Source organism: Ricinus communis, chromosome 5 (assembly GCF_019578655.1).
Source record: "Ricinus communis isolate WT05 ecotype wild-type chromosome 5, ASM1957865v1, whole genome shotgun sequence".
Lineage (NCBI taxonomy): Eukaryota > Viridiplantae > Streptophyta > Magnoliopsida > Malpighiales > Euphorbiaceae > Ricinus > Ricinus communis.
In genome coordinates this window covers 21,613,507-21,627,455 of record NC_063260.1, presented here as the reverse complement: position 1 = coordinate 21,627,455, position 13,949 = coordinate 21,613,507, and the positions used below count along the sequence as shown (strand labels likewise).

General features: G+C 34.5%; 1 protein-coding gene across 6 annotated transcripts; it reads left to right on the top strand.

The window, feature by feature from the left end:
* The first annotated feature begins 1,826 nt into the window (after window positions 1-1,826).
* Window positions 1,827-13,635, top strand: LOC8275198 (probable LRR receptor-like serine/threonine-protein kinase RFK1). Of its 6 annotated transcripts, XM_048374070.1 has the most exons (27): window positions 1,829-2,126; window positions 2,483-2,571; window positions 2,709-2,871; window positions 3,175-3,246; window positions 3,478-3,546; window positions 3,633-3,704; window positions 3,879-3,971; window positions 4,076-4,147; window positions 4,238-4,309; window positions 4,437-4,508; window positions 4,644-4,715; window positions 4,794-4,883; window positions 5,242-5,316; window positions 5,403-5,462; window positions 6,861-6,914; window positions 7,011-7,058; window positions 7,199-7,236; window positions 7,891-8,267; window positions 8,886-9,081; window positions 9,411-9,551; window positions 9,684-9,802; window positions 9,900-10,110; window positions 10,205-10,442; window positions 10,528-10,678; window positions 10,796-11,218; window positions 12,317-12,451; window positions 12,729-13,635. In XM_048374070.1, the coding sequence occupies exons 3-27, from the start codon at window positions 2,738-2,740 to the stop codon at window positions 12,801-12,803; spliced, it is 3,159 nt and encodes a 1,052-aa protein (XP_048230027.1). In that variant the 5' UTR covers window positions 1,829-2,126; window positions 2,483-2,571; window positions 2,709-2,737; the 3' UTR covers window positions 12,804-13,635. The 6 variants fall into 6 exon arrangements, with proteins under 6 accessions (XP_025013693.2, XP_048230026.1, XP_048230027.1 ...); XM_048374069.1 differs by lacking the exon at window positions 2,483-2,571 and having other exon boundaries at window positions 1,828-2,126; XM_025157921.2 differs by lacking the exon at window positions 2,483-2,571 and having other exon boundaries at window positions 3,900-3,971.
* The last annotated feature ends 314 nt before the right edge of the window (window positions 13,636-13,949 follow it).

Here is a 13,949-nt window from a genome sequence, read left to right as displayed (position 1 = left end):
CTGCAGCAACAACATGAGCAAACTCTGGTCCGACCCCAGCAAGAACATGTATGATTAAGTCTTCTTCATCAATGGGTTTGTCAGCTATGGCAAGAGCATCAAGAGTGGCTCGAAAATCCTGCATATACTCTGTGATTGAGCGAGTGCCTCGTGGGTTGTTGTGAAGTTTTTCTTTGAGAGACACAATGCGAGTGCGGGATTTGTTGGCAAATAGAACACAAAGACGATCCCATGCTTCTTTGGAGGAGGTAACATAAGAGATGTGAGATTGTATGTCTGCTGCATAGCTTCCTAAATTGGCATTTAGAATCAGTTGATCTTGTCTGTACCAGAGTGTAAATTCTGGGTTTTGTATAGTTTTGGTACTGTCTTTTGGGTCAGGAATTGTTGTTGCAGGTTTGGGATTGGTGCCATCAATATAGCCGAGTAAATCATAGCCTATAAGAGCTGAGTGAAGTTGGGTTCTCCAAACATAAAAAATTGAATTGGGATAATTTGGTGGGAAGATGTGAAGGTGCGTTGAAAGATATAATCTGAGTGTCTTGAACTGAAGAGGCTATGGATGGATCGGTTTAGAGAGCTTTGATTAGCTTCTTAGGCTCTGATACCATAAAGCATTAATAGATTTCTAGAAAATTATTCTTAGTACATTGTATTACTGTCAATGGATCTAGTATATCCTTTACAAGGAGGAGATGAGTTTGTTACAACAGAATAATAACAGAAAATATATGATAGCTACTTGAAGATTATATTTACAAAAGATAATAACAGACTAACAAATATATGACTAACTGTTAGTTGACTTGGTAGCTGTTGATGGATTTAGTATATTCTTAATAGTCCTCTGCTTCTGGGTCGTGGTAACCATGACGCATCAATGGTTACTGCTGCTGCTGGGTTGGTTCAACAATGGGTGACGATTTCTAAGGAGGTAATTTGAAAACCAAGCTTTGATACCATATTAGCATTTGAAAGAAAGATGTTGCACAAAATATAAAAGCAAAGTTAACCCTAAAAAAAAAAGAAAAGGTTGTTATAATCTAACACACAAAAAAAAAAAAAAAAAGTCTATACTACCCTTATAATAATTAGAGAATTACAATGTTTAACAAAAACAATCGTCGTTATTTTCATTTGATGGGTCCATGGATTGATCTTGAGCTTTGAATTGATGGCCAATTGGGTTATAAAAATATATCTGATACTTTTCAAGATCAAGAAATGTATGTCAATCAAATTGATCAATATTATAAAATAATTTCAGCTCGTAGCTTTTTGACTAGTTTCTCTGGTATGAACACTTTAAGGTTTCATAGTAGAACAAATTCAGTACATATGTTATAAAATATCCTTTGCTGGTGGTTGCAAAATTTCTGCATCCTGTCAAAATACTAGATAGCCTTAATCCAAAAGCATGAATGATTCATTTAATTAACATGTACAGTCAAGTCCATGTGCTTTAGAACCTCAAATTGATTAAGCTTAATTAAGCCTATCTATTCCCAAGTTGATGTGTATGTTTCACACACACAGCAGAGTTTCTCGAGCAAACTTGAATGAAAGTAAAAGAGTTTTCTTAGTCAGAGACATAAGGGCCCAGCTCCCAAATAAGGTTGTCGAAACCTTGATATCTGTCCATACGCAGATATTAATACAGGGAATGATTTGCTTATTCCAGTGTCTTACAGAAATTTTACAAGCATATAATTTATTATAATAAAATGATATGCGTTGTAAATATAAAAAGAAAAAGCCGTCATAATAAAATGTAAACATACAACTAATTGAGATTCATCATATATAATATAGTCAGCCATTAACTAATCAGCATAAAGTCAAGCCACCGAAGATGTGCTGTTGAATAGTCAAGTAAACTGCAATAATCATTTTTCTAAAGGCATTTCATTAATCTTTGCAATTTAGTTATCATCTCTTCATTTAGTTAATGCCAAGTACACGTTTGCTTGGAGGAATCTGTGAAGGATAAAACATATCTTGCAAGCTTTAGGCATATTTTTTTATTGCAAACATGTTCTTCAAACATGCATTCGTGGTATTAGTTCTAGCTCTGAGTTACTTGGGGACACAAAGATTTGCTGCTGCTGTACTGCCTCAGGATGAGGGTATGATCAATAGTTTATCCCTTTATTCATTCCTTTTTCTTTTGATATTAGATGATATATTTGATGTTTCAAAAGGTTCTGTGGTGATTTGCTAAGACAACAGAAGAACCGTTTTCTTTTCTATCTTGCATACAGTTATCCTATATGTCTTTGCTGATTATTGCAGGGTCTAGCGAATTTTAATGAGAAGTAAAAGTTGGAGATTGGTAATATTACATGATTAAGGAAAAAAATAGAAAAAGGACGACATACTTGAGCTGAATTAATTTTGTTCAGAAATTCTATCAAGACATTGATGAAACATGGGCAACTATAAAAGACCATCTTACTTGTGTTTATGATATCTGATTCAATAGGTTAGCTGATTGTTATATATACTTATTACTGTGGTAGAACTTCTGGAAGAGTTGATATGAGTTCAGATTTCAAAAAAGAAAGGTATTAGGTAAGTAGACCCCTAATACGAACTTGGTTCTTAGAGAGAAGAAGAAGAATATGCTGGTAGATAAAATTGTACCTTTAAGCTAATTTGGTTTTAAACTCTTACCGTGCTACAATTGTTTGTTGGTGAATATCATCCAGTGGATGCTCTAAATTTAATTACCAGAAAAATGGGAGCTTCTGGCTGGAATTTCAATGCTGATGCTTGTCAGGACAATGTCATACCAATTCAACCAACGGATCCTGAGCGGAACATTTCCTGCAATTGCAACTTTCCAAACAACACTTGCCATATTGTATCCCTGTATGTTCTCAATCTCAAATCAATGGTGACATATTTGAAATCCCTGGAAGAAGACAGCTTTATGCTTGTCGAGAGATCCTAATTTTTGTGATTCATAATGAGATTTTAGATATAGAGATAACAAGATAATATATCTGTTCTAAAATAAACAATATTTTGAAGGTTATTTTACCTTAAATCTAAATATTTACAAGTATTGTCTTTGTATTTAGTTGTTTCCTAGAAGTGCTAGGTTGCGTGGATAGCATAGGTTAGTTGCTTTACCCTTTTGTGCTAAAAGCCTATCTTTGGTATGATCTTCAGGAAAATCAAGCGTTTTAGTCTTCCGGGAGAGCTTCCACCTGAATTGGTCCAACTTTCTTTTCTTGAGCATATGTGAGAATCTGCATTCTCCGTAAAAATTGTGTGTATTTGTATGATATTTATTGTTTTTACAAATAAAACAATTGCGTATGGCAGTCAACTAGTTGTTTAAAGTAATTAAAGGGAACTTCATACCCAGAACTAGCTTGAACATGCTTACTTTCTCTTGTATTTAGTTTCAAATGCTATATTATCAGATAGCATATGTATAGTGTTTTAAATTCATCATTTGTTGGCTTGCAGTGATTTTGCTTACAATTACCTGAATGGTTCTATACCACGTGAATGGGCTTCAATACCACTAAAATTTATGTAAGCTACAGTACTCTCTTTATTTTTCATCATTTTCAGGATAACTTGTGGCATCTTATTTAACTGACAAAGCACATTTGCTGCAGCTCTGTTCTCGCAAACCGGTTATCAGGAAATATACCAACCTATTTGGAGAACTTTACAAATCTTACTTCCTTGTAAGTTGTAAATTTCAGTGCACGTGTATTGGCTTAGAGCACCGTATGATAATTCATTACAGTATTGCTCATCATATTTTTGTTGATATAAAACTGTACAACGTTTAGATTAATCTTTTTTTTTTTTTTTTTGAGAATAACGTTTAGATTAATCTACTCCATTGGTAATTTCAGTCTATTGATGTATCTTACCAGAGACCTTGAGTTAAATCAATTTTCTGGAAATGTTCCTCGCGAGCTTGGGAAGTTAGTTAACTTAAGAATTTTGTAAGAGATTTCATGGATACTCATGCCTAATTTGCTCTTTTACCCATTTAAAATTCTCCCTCTGTTGAGTTTATTTGTAGGAGCTAATTATTTTGTTATTACAGGAAGCTATCTTCCAATAAATTAAGTGGAAATTTACCTGTGGAACTTGCTGAACTGAGAAACTTGACTGATTTGTAAGCCTATTTCAGAGTGAAATTATTACTAATCTATACACAGATTTTCACAATGTGTAACATGTAAATTCACCTTATCGCACAATGCAGTCGCATAAATGACAACAATTTCACCGGCAGCATTCCGGATTCTATACAAAACTGGAGGCAACTCGGTAGACTGTGAGAACTTCCTCTTTCGAAATTCTATTCTGTTTCCAGATCTGAAACTGTAGAAAGAAAAAAAGAATAACTTATACTAAGCCTCTTGAACTATCTTGGTTTATTCTGATTAACCAATTTAACACAGAGAAATGCAAGGTAGTGGACTGGAAGGACCCATTCCATCATCCGTTTCTATTTTGGAGAAATTAACGGACCTGTGAGTGAAAATCTTGATTGTTCTCATTGTCTGTAGTCACAGTAAATTATAAAAAATCCACTATTAATTGTTATTACGGGAACTTCTCATAGAGCTTTGTTCTTTTGAAAATTAAAGTACTACTTCTATCTCCAGGAGGATTAGCGACATAAATGTGACAAATCAGGCTTTTCCTGATCTGATCAACATAACAGGCCTCAGCCGTTTGTATGTCTACTCATTATTCTCTGCAGTGTTAATGAATTCATAAGGTCATTTGCCATCTGACCGCAATTTCTGACATAGGCGTTATGGGAGTTTCAGGATTTTGAGGAACTGCAAAATATCAGGAAATATTCCTTCATACATCTGGACAATGAGTAGACTCCGAGTTTTGTAAGTAATTGGATGAAACAAGTTTCATTATCTTTGGGATAACTAAACACTTAAAATTCTAAGCTGCTAGGCATTATGCATGACGACAATGCAACAACAACTTAACAATAGCCGTTTTAATTGCTTGCCTGTGTAAGCAGTCAAAATGCTGGTCGAACCATAAACTGGGATGCTCTAAACATCTAAACATGTGTAATGAAAGGAGCTGATTTCTGCATGCCGTTATTTTAAGTGAATCATAAAGGAAATATAAATAAAAGATGCAATATATGAAAAAGCATACAGGCTTCAGAGTTTCAGCAAGGCATGTCGAGGAAGCACTGGGCCTTGCATTTATCATCTTTATTATTCTTGACAGGGATCTCAGTTTTAACAACTTACATGGGGAACTTCCCAATGCCATAACTACAGAGACAAACAGATTGTTATACATGTAAGTAAAGATACCTGAGTTCTATGTCTACAATGTATAAACTCGCGATTTGCAAGGTACTAACTGTTTGATGTTGCTTTTATCAGCTTCTTAAATGGAAATTTTCTCAGTGGAGTTATACCATTCTTTTCATCAGGACTAAATATGTATGTCCCTTGTATCTTATTTCTGGTAACAATTAACATATGTCCTAAGATGTACAATATTATTGCTGATATCTGTAAAGTCTCTAGGTTGTTTCTTTCATTATTCATGGGGCCTGATCAGCCCATAGATTTTATGTCAAATTATTCAGTATGATGTTTGATAAGGTCTTAAAGGTATCCGCATATTGATTTTATTGAACCTTTAGATTCCACAAACTCGTTTTGATGGTCATAAGTGTTTGTATGAAAGAATTCTTAGCAAAAATAAAATTGCACAAAGTTAAAATCCAAACACTGTAGAAAAACAAAAATATGCTGCATGTCCAAATAGCATGGTTGTGCATTTTACTTTCCAAAGACCTTTTTGGATAGAAGCCTCAAGTTTTGACGGGGCCCAAGAAACGGGGTTGGACAGGCGTATCAAAGCTTGTGGCAAGTCAAAATTATCAACAATCCAAACCATAATTGAATATTGAATTCTAAGCTATTCAACCCTGTTTCTCTTTGTTTATAAAGCTTCCTTGTAAACAATCAATTTGATACTGAATAAACAAAACATATCCAATCGTAATCTAGACACATTTTGTTTATCAAAATTCTATAAAAAATTTATGTTTATTTTTAAAGATTCAATGTTCAATCGTAGTTTGGATTGTTGAGAATTTATTGTACTTCTTCTAAGTATTAGGGTAATTGAGAGAGTTTAGAAAGAGTGAGAAGGCTTTTTTTTCTTCACTAAGATTGTAATCTTAAGGTTTGTGTGTAAAAGGAACAGTGTGAATCATAGGGAAAACAATTGGGTTAGTCCTTAAACTCGAAAAAAGGATCAAGTTTGTTTGTAATCTATCAATTGATAATGAAATTCCCAAGTGAGACTGAAAGAGTGGATGTAGGCAAGGTTAGTTCTGAACCATTGCAACATCTTGTGTGTCTCTTTTCTCATTTTCTTTCAATTCGATTCGATTTTTACTCTCATTATTTTTTAAATCACTAAATCACCCCTTCTTCATATGTATGAATGTACAGTTTCTATTTTACTAAGATTATTTGAAAGTAAATTGCTTACCAGATTGAGCAGCATCTGTCTAATCTATCCACCCACACGAGGCAGGGAGTCTAATGTCTGGCTCCATTCCATTTTTGCATTTGTAGCACATTTGAATATTAGAAAGTTTCATTTACTAAACCATCCTTCCCATTGTTTCTGTTGACAACGATTGATTACTAAAGTGAGAGATGATGGATTGTAGTGTCATAATTTTACTGAAGCTTCTATCTTATTCTGCAAACAATAGCCTAAGAACACCCAAAGATTATTTTTTTTAAAAGGCGTATGATCATTTTACGCCAGAACCACAGGATTACTGACAAAACGTTCTGTTTTGTTCCTGCAACCAGAGATCTTTCCTACAATAATTTCACAAGGCAAGATCAGCCTGCTTGTCGACAAACGTGAGTACTATATCTACTTTTGTACATTTTCTTGTTCTTCAACACATCCGGCGCTTCCAAATTACCGAACAAGCTTTTTTTGCCTTATTTCGACAGGGATATACGTCTAAACTTGTTCCGGAGTTCTTCAATGGGAAATGACATGTTAGTTTATTTTCTTGTGCTTTTATAATTAAAACTTAAGTTAGAAACTACTGGAACTCAAGATTTTCTTGTAATGCTCTAAAATATAGTCTTGTGTAGCATTTCATTGCACTAATCTTTTCTGTGCTTGTATCAACTAGAGGAGGAGCATGTGCGAAGAGTTTCGATTGTGATCGACGTAAGTAAATTACATCCAATTTGTTCAGTTCAAAAATCGGGCTTAGCAGACTCATTATTACAGCTCACTGTTATGACATAAAATAATATCCTGAAACATTGAACTCTATTATAGAGTATTCTAGTCTTATTCTTTTCAGATATGGTGATACTATATTATCTCTAAATTGTGCATAACTTGTAGAGTCACAGCTCACTGTTATGGAAAAAAAAATAACCTGCAAGTTTGAACTTCAATATATTTTTCTAGTCTTCTTCACTTGTAAATTTAGTGATACAATATTATGATGAAATCATGTGCTAAAAGTTATAACTGATCCATATTTGATTACTGAAAAGTAGGTAGGAAGATCGCATAGAGTTTAAATTTTTGACTGCTGAGGGGAGCGAGATGTCTTTATTAAGCATAACCTAAGTGTTTCAAAAAGGGCTGCTGCAGAATATAGAAGACAGAGTTTTCTAAAAGAAGAAAGGAAAAGAATTAGCTTAATATAGTATAATTATGCTAAAATAAGTTTTCACTTCAAGGCACTATTATGAATGAAGTTCTTATGGTTCCAATGCATGGCTGGTTAGCCTTTTGGTTGAAATTGTCTTAGTGGATTCTCATTACATCCTTCTCAAGTTGTCCTTTAATATGACCATATGTTGGCAGATTGGCACTCTTTATACATTAATTGCGGTGGAGAAAATATGGAAGTAAATGGCAACACATATGAAGGAGATGGAGATGTTGGTGGTGGTGCCTCAACTTTTTATCCAAGTAATAATGGCTGGGGATTTAGCAGCACTGGAGATTTCATGGATGATGATGATTTTCTAAATGAAGCTTATATAGCAGAATCACCATCATCACTAATCAGCAATGGATTGTACCGTACAGCACGCATTGCTCCTCTTTCACTTACCTATTATCGTCAGTGTTTAATTGATGGCAATTACACTGTAAGCCTACACTTTGCGGAAATCCAGTTCACAAATGACAGCACGTATAACAGCCTTGGGAGGCGCCTGTTCAATATATATATTCAGGTAACTCCATGGTTAACTATAGAAGATTTTCATACTGGATTGTTGGTACTCTTTTGGTATAATAGATGCTAAGTATGCATCTATGTTGTGCGATGAAATTTCTAGATGGAGAGAAATACTTGCATTTCAGGCTTTGACTTTCAATCTCTTAAAGAATTATAAGCTTAATTCTTGGTCTTTTCATTTGGTTGTGCATTGTTTTCTTTTAACAGAGTATCATTTGAGTGTCATTAGCTTGATTAGAGAGCTCTGTTGTTTTTCTTTGTTTCTTAAAGCTGCATTTCCTTGTATTCTCTTTTCCTCATGTAAAAGTTCTTTTGTATAAAAAGAAATATAACCAGTCATACTTTCCGATATGTAGATGCTAGCATATTAGGTTGAATTGTGTCAATTTCCTTTACAGACTTATATTGGTGGGTAAGTTTTTGCGAAAGTTAAAATAGCGGCCTTCAGATCATGTTCTGCAGTGGACTTCTTGGATTGACAATCTGATTGCGATTGCCCATTTTGTGTCACGTGTCACTACAAAACTGGATTTAGTTTGCTGCGAGTTCATGGCTTGGTTGCAATTTATTACTTGTTATGAACTTATTGAAAATTATAATGCTAATGGTGCAGAACGATATGGTGGAGCAGAATTTCAATATAGCAGATGAAGCTAATGGGGTTGCTACGCTAATCACAAAAATGTATAATGCAACAGTAACAAATAACATCTTGGAGATCCGCTTGAGTTGGGCTGGCAAAGGGACTACAAGAATCCCGGATAATGGAGTCTATGGTCCCCTTATATCAGCTATTTCGATAGATCCTCGTAAGCCATCCTTCTTACTTTTGCAGAAGTTCCTTCCATTAACATTTTGTCAATAACTATAGATGGTCGCATCCTACAAAAACTTTTAAATTTGCCAAATCTTATACAAGCATTTTTAGATGCACGAGAAACCAATACTGCTGATTGATTTGAGTTGGAAAGATGAGGTGTTTCTTATTGGAACTCTGTGTGAATTGATCAGAATTAACATATTCATTATTAGGATTTCAGGTCCATGTCTAGATACCACAATGTCATTAGAAATTCTTTCTTTGTTTTTTGTTCTTTGAATTCTGATTGCATAATTGCTTTGTTGATTCTTTGGACAGACTTTAAACCTCCTTCCGGAGGGGGAAATACAAAAATTGCACCAATTATTGTTGGAGTACTAGGATCATGTCTCATTATCTTAGCTTTGGGTTTGATTGTGTGGAAACGCTATTTCCGAGCAAAGAATGGGAGACAAAAAGGTTTGGACTGTTTTTGGTTGATAGTTCATGCTTCATATCATTATACAATGAAATGGTTTATAAACCGCTTTGAACTCAATTCTTGGAGATCATTACCTTTAGCACTCGTGATAAAGTTTCTCTTCTTGACAGATTTTGAAGGACTAGAAATTCAAACAGTCTCTTTTACCCTAAAGCAAATTAAAACTGCCACTAATAATTTTGCTCCTGCAAACAAAATTGGAGAAGGTGGCTTTGGACCAGTTTACAAGGTATTCTTGCTATAACATTGCTGTTATTTGGCCACCAGAATGCAAATCTTCTGTGAATGATTCTAATAAAGATGATATTTTCATTGCTGACATGCAGGGTTTATTAGCTGATAACACTGTAATCGCTGTGAAGCAGTTGTCATCTAAATCAAATCAAGGAAATCGTGAATTTTTGAATGAAATAGGCGTGATTTCGTGTATGCAGCACCCAAATCTTGTGAAACTTCATGGTTGCTGTATTGAAGGAAATCAGCTGTTGCTAGTATATGAATACATGGAAAATAACAGCCTTGCTCATACTTTGCTTGGTAAATTAAAATCCTTTTTTATGTCCAGAAAAAAGATTTACATAGACATATTACATCTATTTTGAAAACTTTATACTTCATTCACTTCTCTTAGGCCCGGAAGACCGCTGTCTGAAATTGGACTGGCAAACAAGGCAGAGGATCTGTGTTGGTATAGCTAAAGGTTTAGCATATCTGCATGAAGAGTCAACACTCAAAATTGTTCATAGAGACATCAAAGCTACCAATGTTCTTCTTGATAAGCATCTAAATCCTAAGATATCTGACTTCGGGTTGGCTAAACTTGATTCAGAGGAAAAAACTCACATCAGCACCAGGGTTGCGGGAACTATGTATGTCATCTTTTTTCTAATATTTCATGCAGAGAAAATAAGGAAAAGGTTATTAATTTGTAATTGGCTTTTGTGTTTCATACAGAGGATATATGGCTCCAGAATATGCACTATGGGGTTACTTGACCTACAAAGCAGATATTTACAGTTTTGGAATTGTGGCACTGGAAATTGTTAGTGGGAAGCATAATATGAGTCGCGGTCCAGAGAGCAACTTTGGTTGCCTTTTAGATTGGGTAATCGACACTGTTTAATCTATTCTAGTTTCTTTTGTTGCTCCTAGTTTCATTCATTCCTATGATTGCACCTTTTATATTCCATGAATAGTAAATGTAATATTCTTTACATTGCAGGCCTGCCACTTGCAACAAGGTGGAAAGCTAATGGAGCTAGTGGATGAGAAACTTGGATCTGAATTCAAGAAGGTAGAAGCAGAAAGGATGATTAAAGTAGCTCTCTTATGTACTAATGGTTCAGCTTCACTGAGGCCAATTATGTCTGAAGTGGTAAGTATGCTAGAAGGAACTAAAACTATACCAGATGTGATCCCTGAAGAAAGCAGTTATAATGAAGATTTAAGGTTTAAAGCCATAAGAGAGCATCATAAAGAAATAAGAAGTCAGAGTTTAAGAAGTCAGAATCATACATCAACATCATCAGGCTGGTCTAGGCTTGATTCTTCATCTGCTACTACACATGATTTGTATGAAATCAAGTCAGAGCTGTATGCAAATGCTAAGGCAAAGGGAGACCAAGACAAACAGATGGATAGCCAGGTTTCAACTTCATTCCACATGACAGCTTCTTTGTCAATACCTGCCAATGATCTTCATGATTACAATTTAAATTCCTAGTGATGTAGGTTTCTTTCATGCACATTGGCCATTTAGGTTTTTCCGCATGCTGAGCTTGTACTTAGGAAAAAGAGTAAAAAACTATTAATTGCCGTTTAGTATTAAACTTTTGACAATATAAACTTTTAATTTGTATGTAATACCAAAAACTGATGACTAGGTTCTGATAGCATATAGGAATTCCATGAGCTAGAGAGAGTATTGGATTAATAAATTCACAACTGTGACTATATAAGTAGGGTCGGAACCTCACCTTATATATATTTTATTTTATATTCTTATACTTCTCTCATGTAATATTATATTCTCCAATACCTAAGATATATAGTTGCAGTACATTCTTTTGGTGTTCGATCTTTAATATTTATTCTTAGAATATTTTTTCATGTAGATTTTCGTGTCTAATTATTAGTAGCATCATTAGTTTCTATGAGCAGCAAAAAGATTTCACACCCCAGCATTTGAAAATTAATACAGGGAAGAGAGTCTATCATATTTCCTTCACTGGGTTGCTTTCCATCCCTTATATACTTACTAGTTCTACTTTGGATCTTATTCTGTGTCCTTTGTAAATTTCTGCATTTCCATATATTAGGTTGACATTCTAGAATTACAAATTTCCAATAATAAGACCAGTATATTCCCTCATATGTGAAATTCTAATTTATCTATTAACCAAGCTACATATAGGAGTTATATACCACTTTCCACTCCATTTTTTCCTTTTCTTCTGTCTTGGTGCCTCCACAAATAGAGTAGTTAATGAACATCACAAACACTAAATAAAAATTGTGTTGACATGCAAACAAACTTCTAGTGAAGTATTCTTTTCTATATATATTGTTTCACTATGACGACAAGGATTAGGCCCGGGGGGTTGTTCACAGACGAAAAGTTGAACAAGGCAGTCATTTTTTATAGCAATCTGTGTAGAATTTTGCAGTTTACTTATGTTTTATGAGTCCAATAAATTTATAGTAAATCAGATTCTGTAGGTGAAATATAATGTTTGCTTAACAGAAGAAGAGTCCCTGCAAGAAACGATCTTGTGAGCCAGAGGGGTTTCAAAGATGTGTTAACCAAAACTGCGTTCTTTATATTAGTTCTGGTCTTAAGCTGCTTGGTGACACAAACATTTGCTGCCTCAGGATGAGGGTATGATGAATATTCTCTAAGCCTTATTGTCGATTATAGGTGTAGACTTAGAGTTGTAAGAGTGCAAGATTAGCTTGCTTATCCAAAGCAAAAACAACAATGAAAGAAAGTTTTGAAACAAATTACAAGACCAAATAACATGAAAAGTCCCAAGCTATGAGCTCAATATGCAGGTGACAGATATGATCGTCAACTTGATCTGTAATTTTGATTCTGAAACGTTACTTTGCTACTATTGTTTGTTGATAAATTATATCTAGTTGATGCTCTAAACCAGATTGCCAAAAGAATGGGAGCTACTGGTTGGAAGTTTGATGCTAATTTTTTGTGGAGATCAAATTCGACCGGTTGAAGAGAGATCCTGAGAGGAACATTACTTGCAATTGCGGATTTGAGAACAACACCTGCCATGCTACAGCCTTTTATGTTTCTCTCTTATCTTTAAAATGTATCGTCAGTCCATGAGCAACCATAGAACAAGTATGCTTAATATAGCATGATTGAATATATTGATTTGCGACTTAGCTCCAAATGTTACTCGAAATTCAGGGTTTGATTTGAATTTTCAAGGGAAATAAAGCGTTTTAGCCTTCCAGGAGAACTCCCATCTGAACTCATTCAGTTGCCTTACCAGATCATGTGGGTATATGTTCCACTGGTTTTGTGTTTGAGCAATTTTTGTTTTCCCCATATTGCCATCAAGAAACGGGAAAATGCCTTCTAGGAAGGGATTCAGTACTATAGTTCAATCCAGAATTCTTCTGCTTCTGCCAATTATAAAAATGAAATAAAGGAAGAGTCCTGCAAGAGATTCAAAGCCTGGAGAGAACATTACAAGCAGATGGGCAGCACCAGCACCAGCCCCAGGATGGTTTCAACTTCAGTAGCATAAAAGGCATTAGAATCCGCCCCATGATGTTCGTGATCATTGATATCAGTACAAGTTCATGATAGTGTTGATCTCATTAGTCATTACACATTTTCATCCTAAGAATTGTCAATGTGCCAATAAGGGACCAAATGTCGGTGAAGTACAACAGTTGGAGGAGATGAGAGGCAGGTGCTGGAAATTCAGCTATGTAACAGTAGAATAAATTTCCTGAGGCAAAATGTTGTAAGCTTTCTTGGGTCAAAGCTATTGAATGGTAAAGGGGAGTATTTAATTCCTGGATTTCGATTGACAAGACAATTGCACCTGCCCCCCTGCTCCACTCATACAGAATTCCACATCCAAATAAAAGATCCTAACCACAACGAAATCTGAATTGAATTTACGTCTTATCAACATTTCTCACTAATATTTCTTATTATGCTATTTTTGTGATTCATACAATTAATTTTAACTATTTTATATTCAATACTAATAAATAACTAATGCTATTTTAGTCTTTTTAAGAAAAGTGAACAACTTTTAAATAAAAAACTTTTTTTAATTAATTTGTAAGAAAAAACTGTTTTTTAATTATTTAAATTATAAAACAAATTATTTTTAACTGAA

Bases quoted from the DNA above. Each gene is read 5' to 3' on its own strand.
- LOC8275198 (XM_048374069.1), top strand. From the start codon at position 2,033: ATGTTCTTCAAACATGCATTCGTGGTATTAGTTCTAGCTCTGAGTTAC. The intron at 9,803-9,899 runs GTATTCTTGCTA...GCTGACATGCAG, and splicing joins GCTTTGGACCAGTTTACAAG to GGTTTATTAGCTGATAACAC. The intron at 10,443-10,527 runs GTATGTCATCTT...TGTTTCATACAG, and splicing joins ACCAGGGTTGCGGGAACTAT to AGGATATATGGCTCCAGAAT.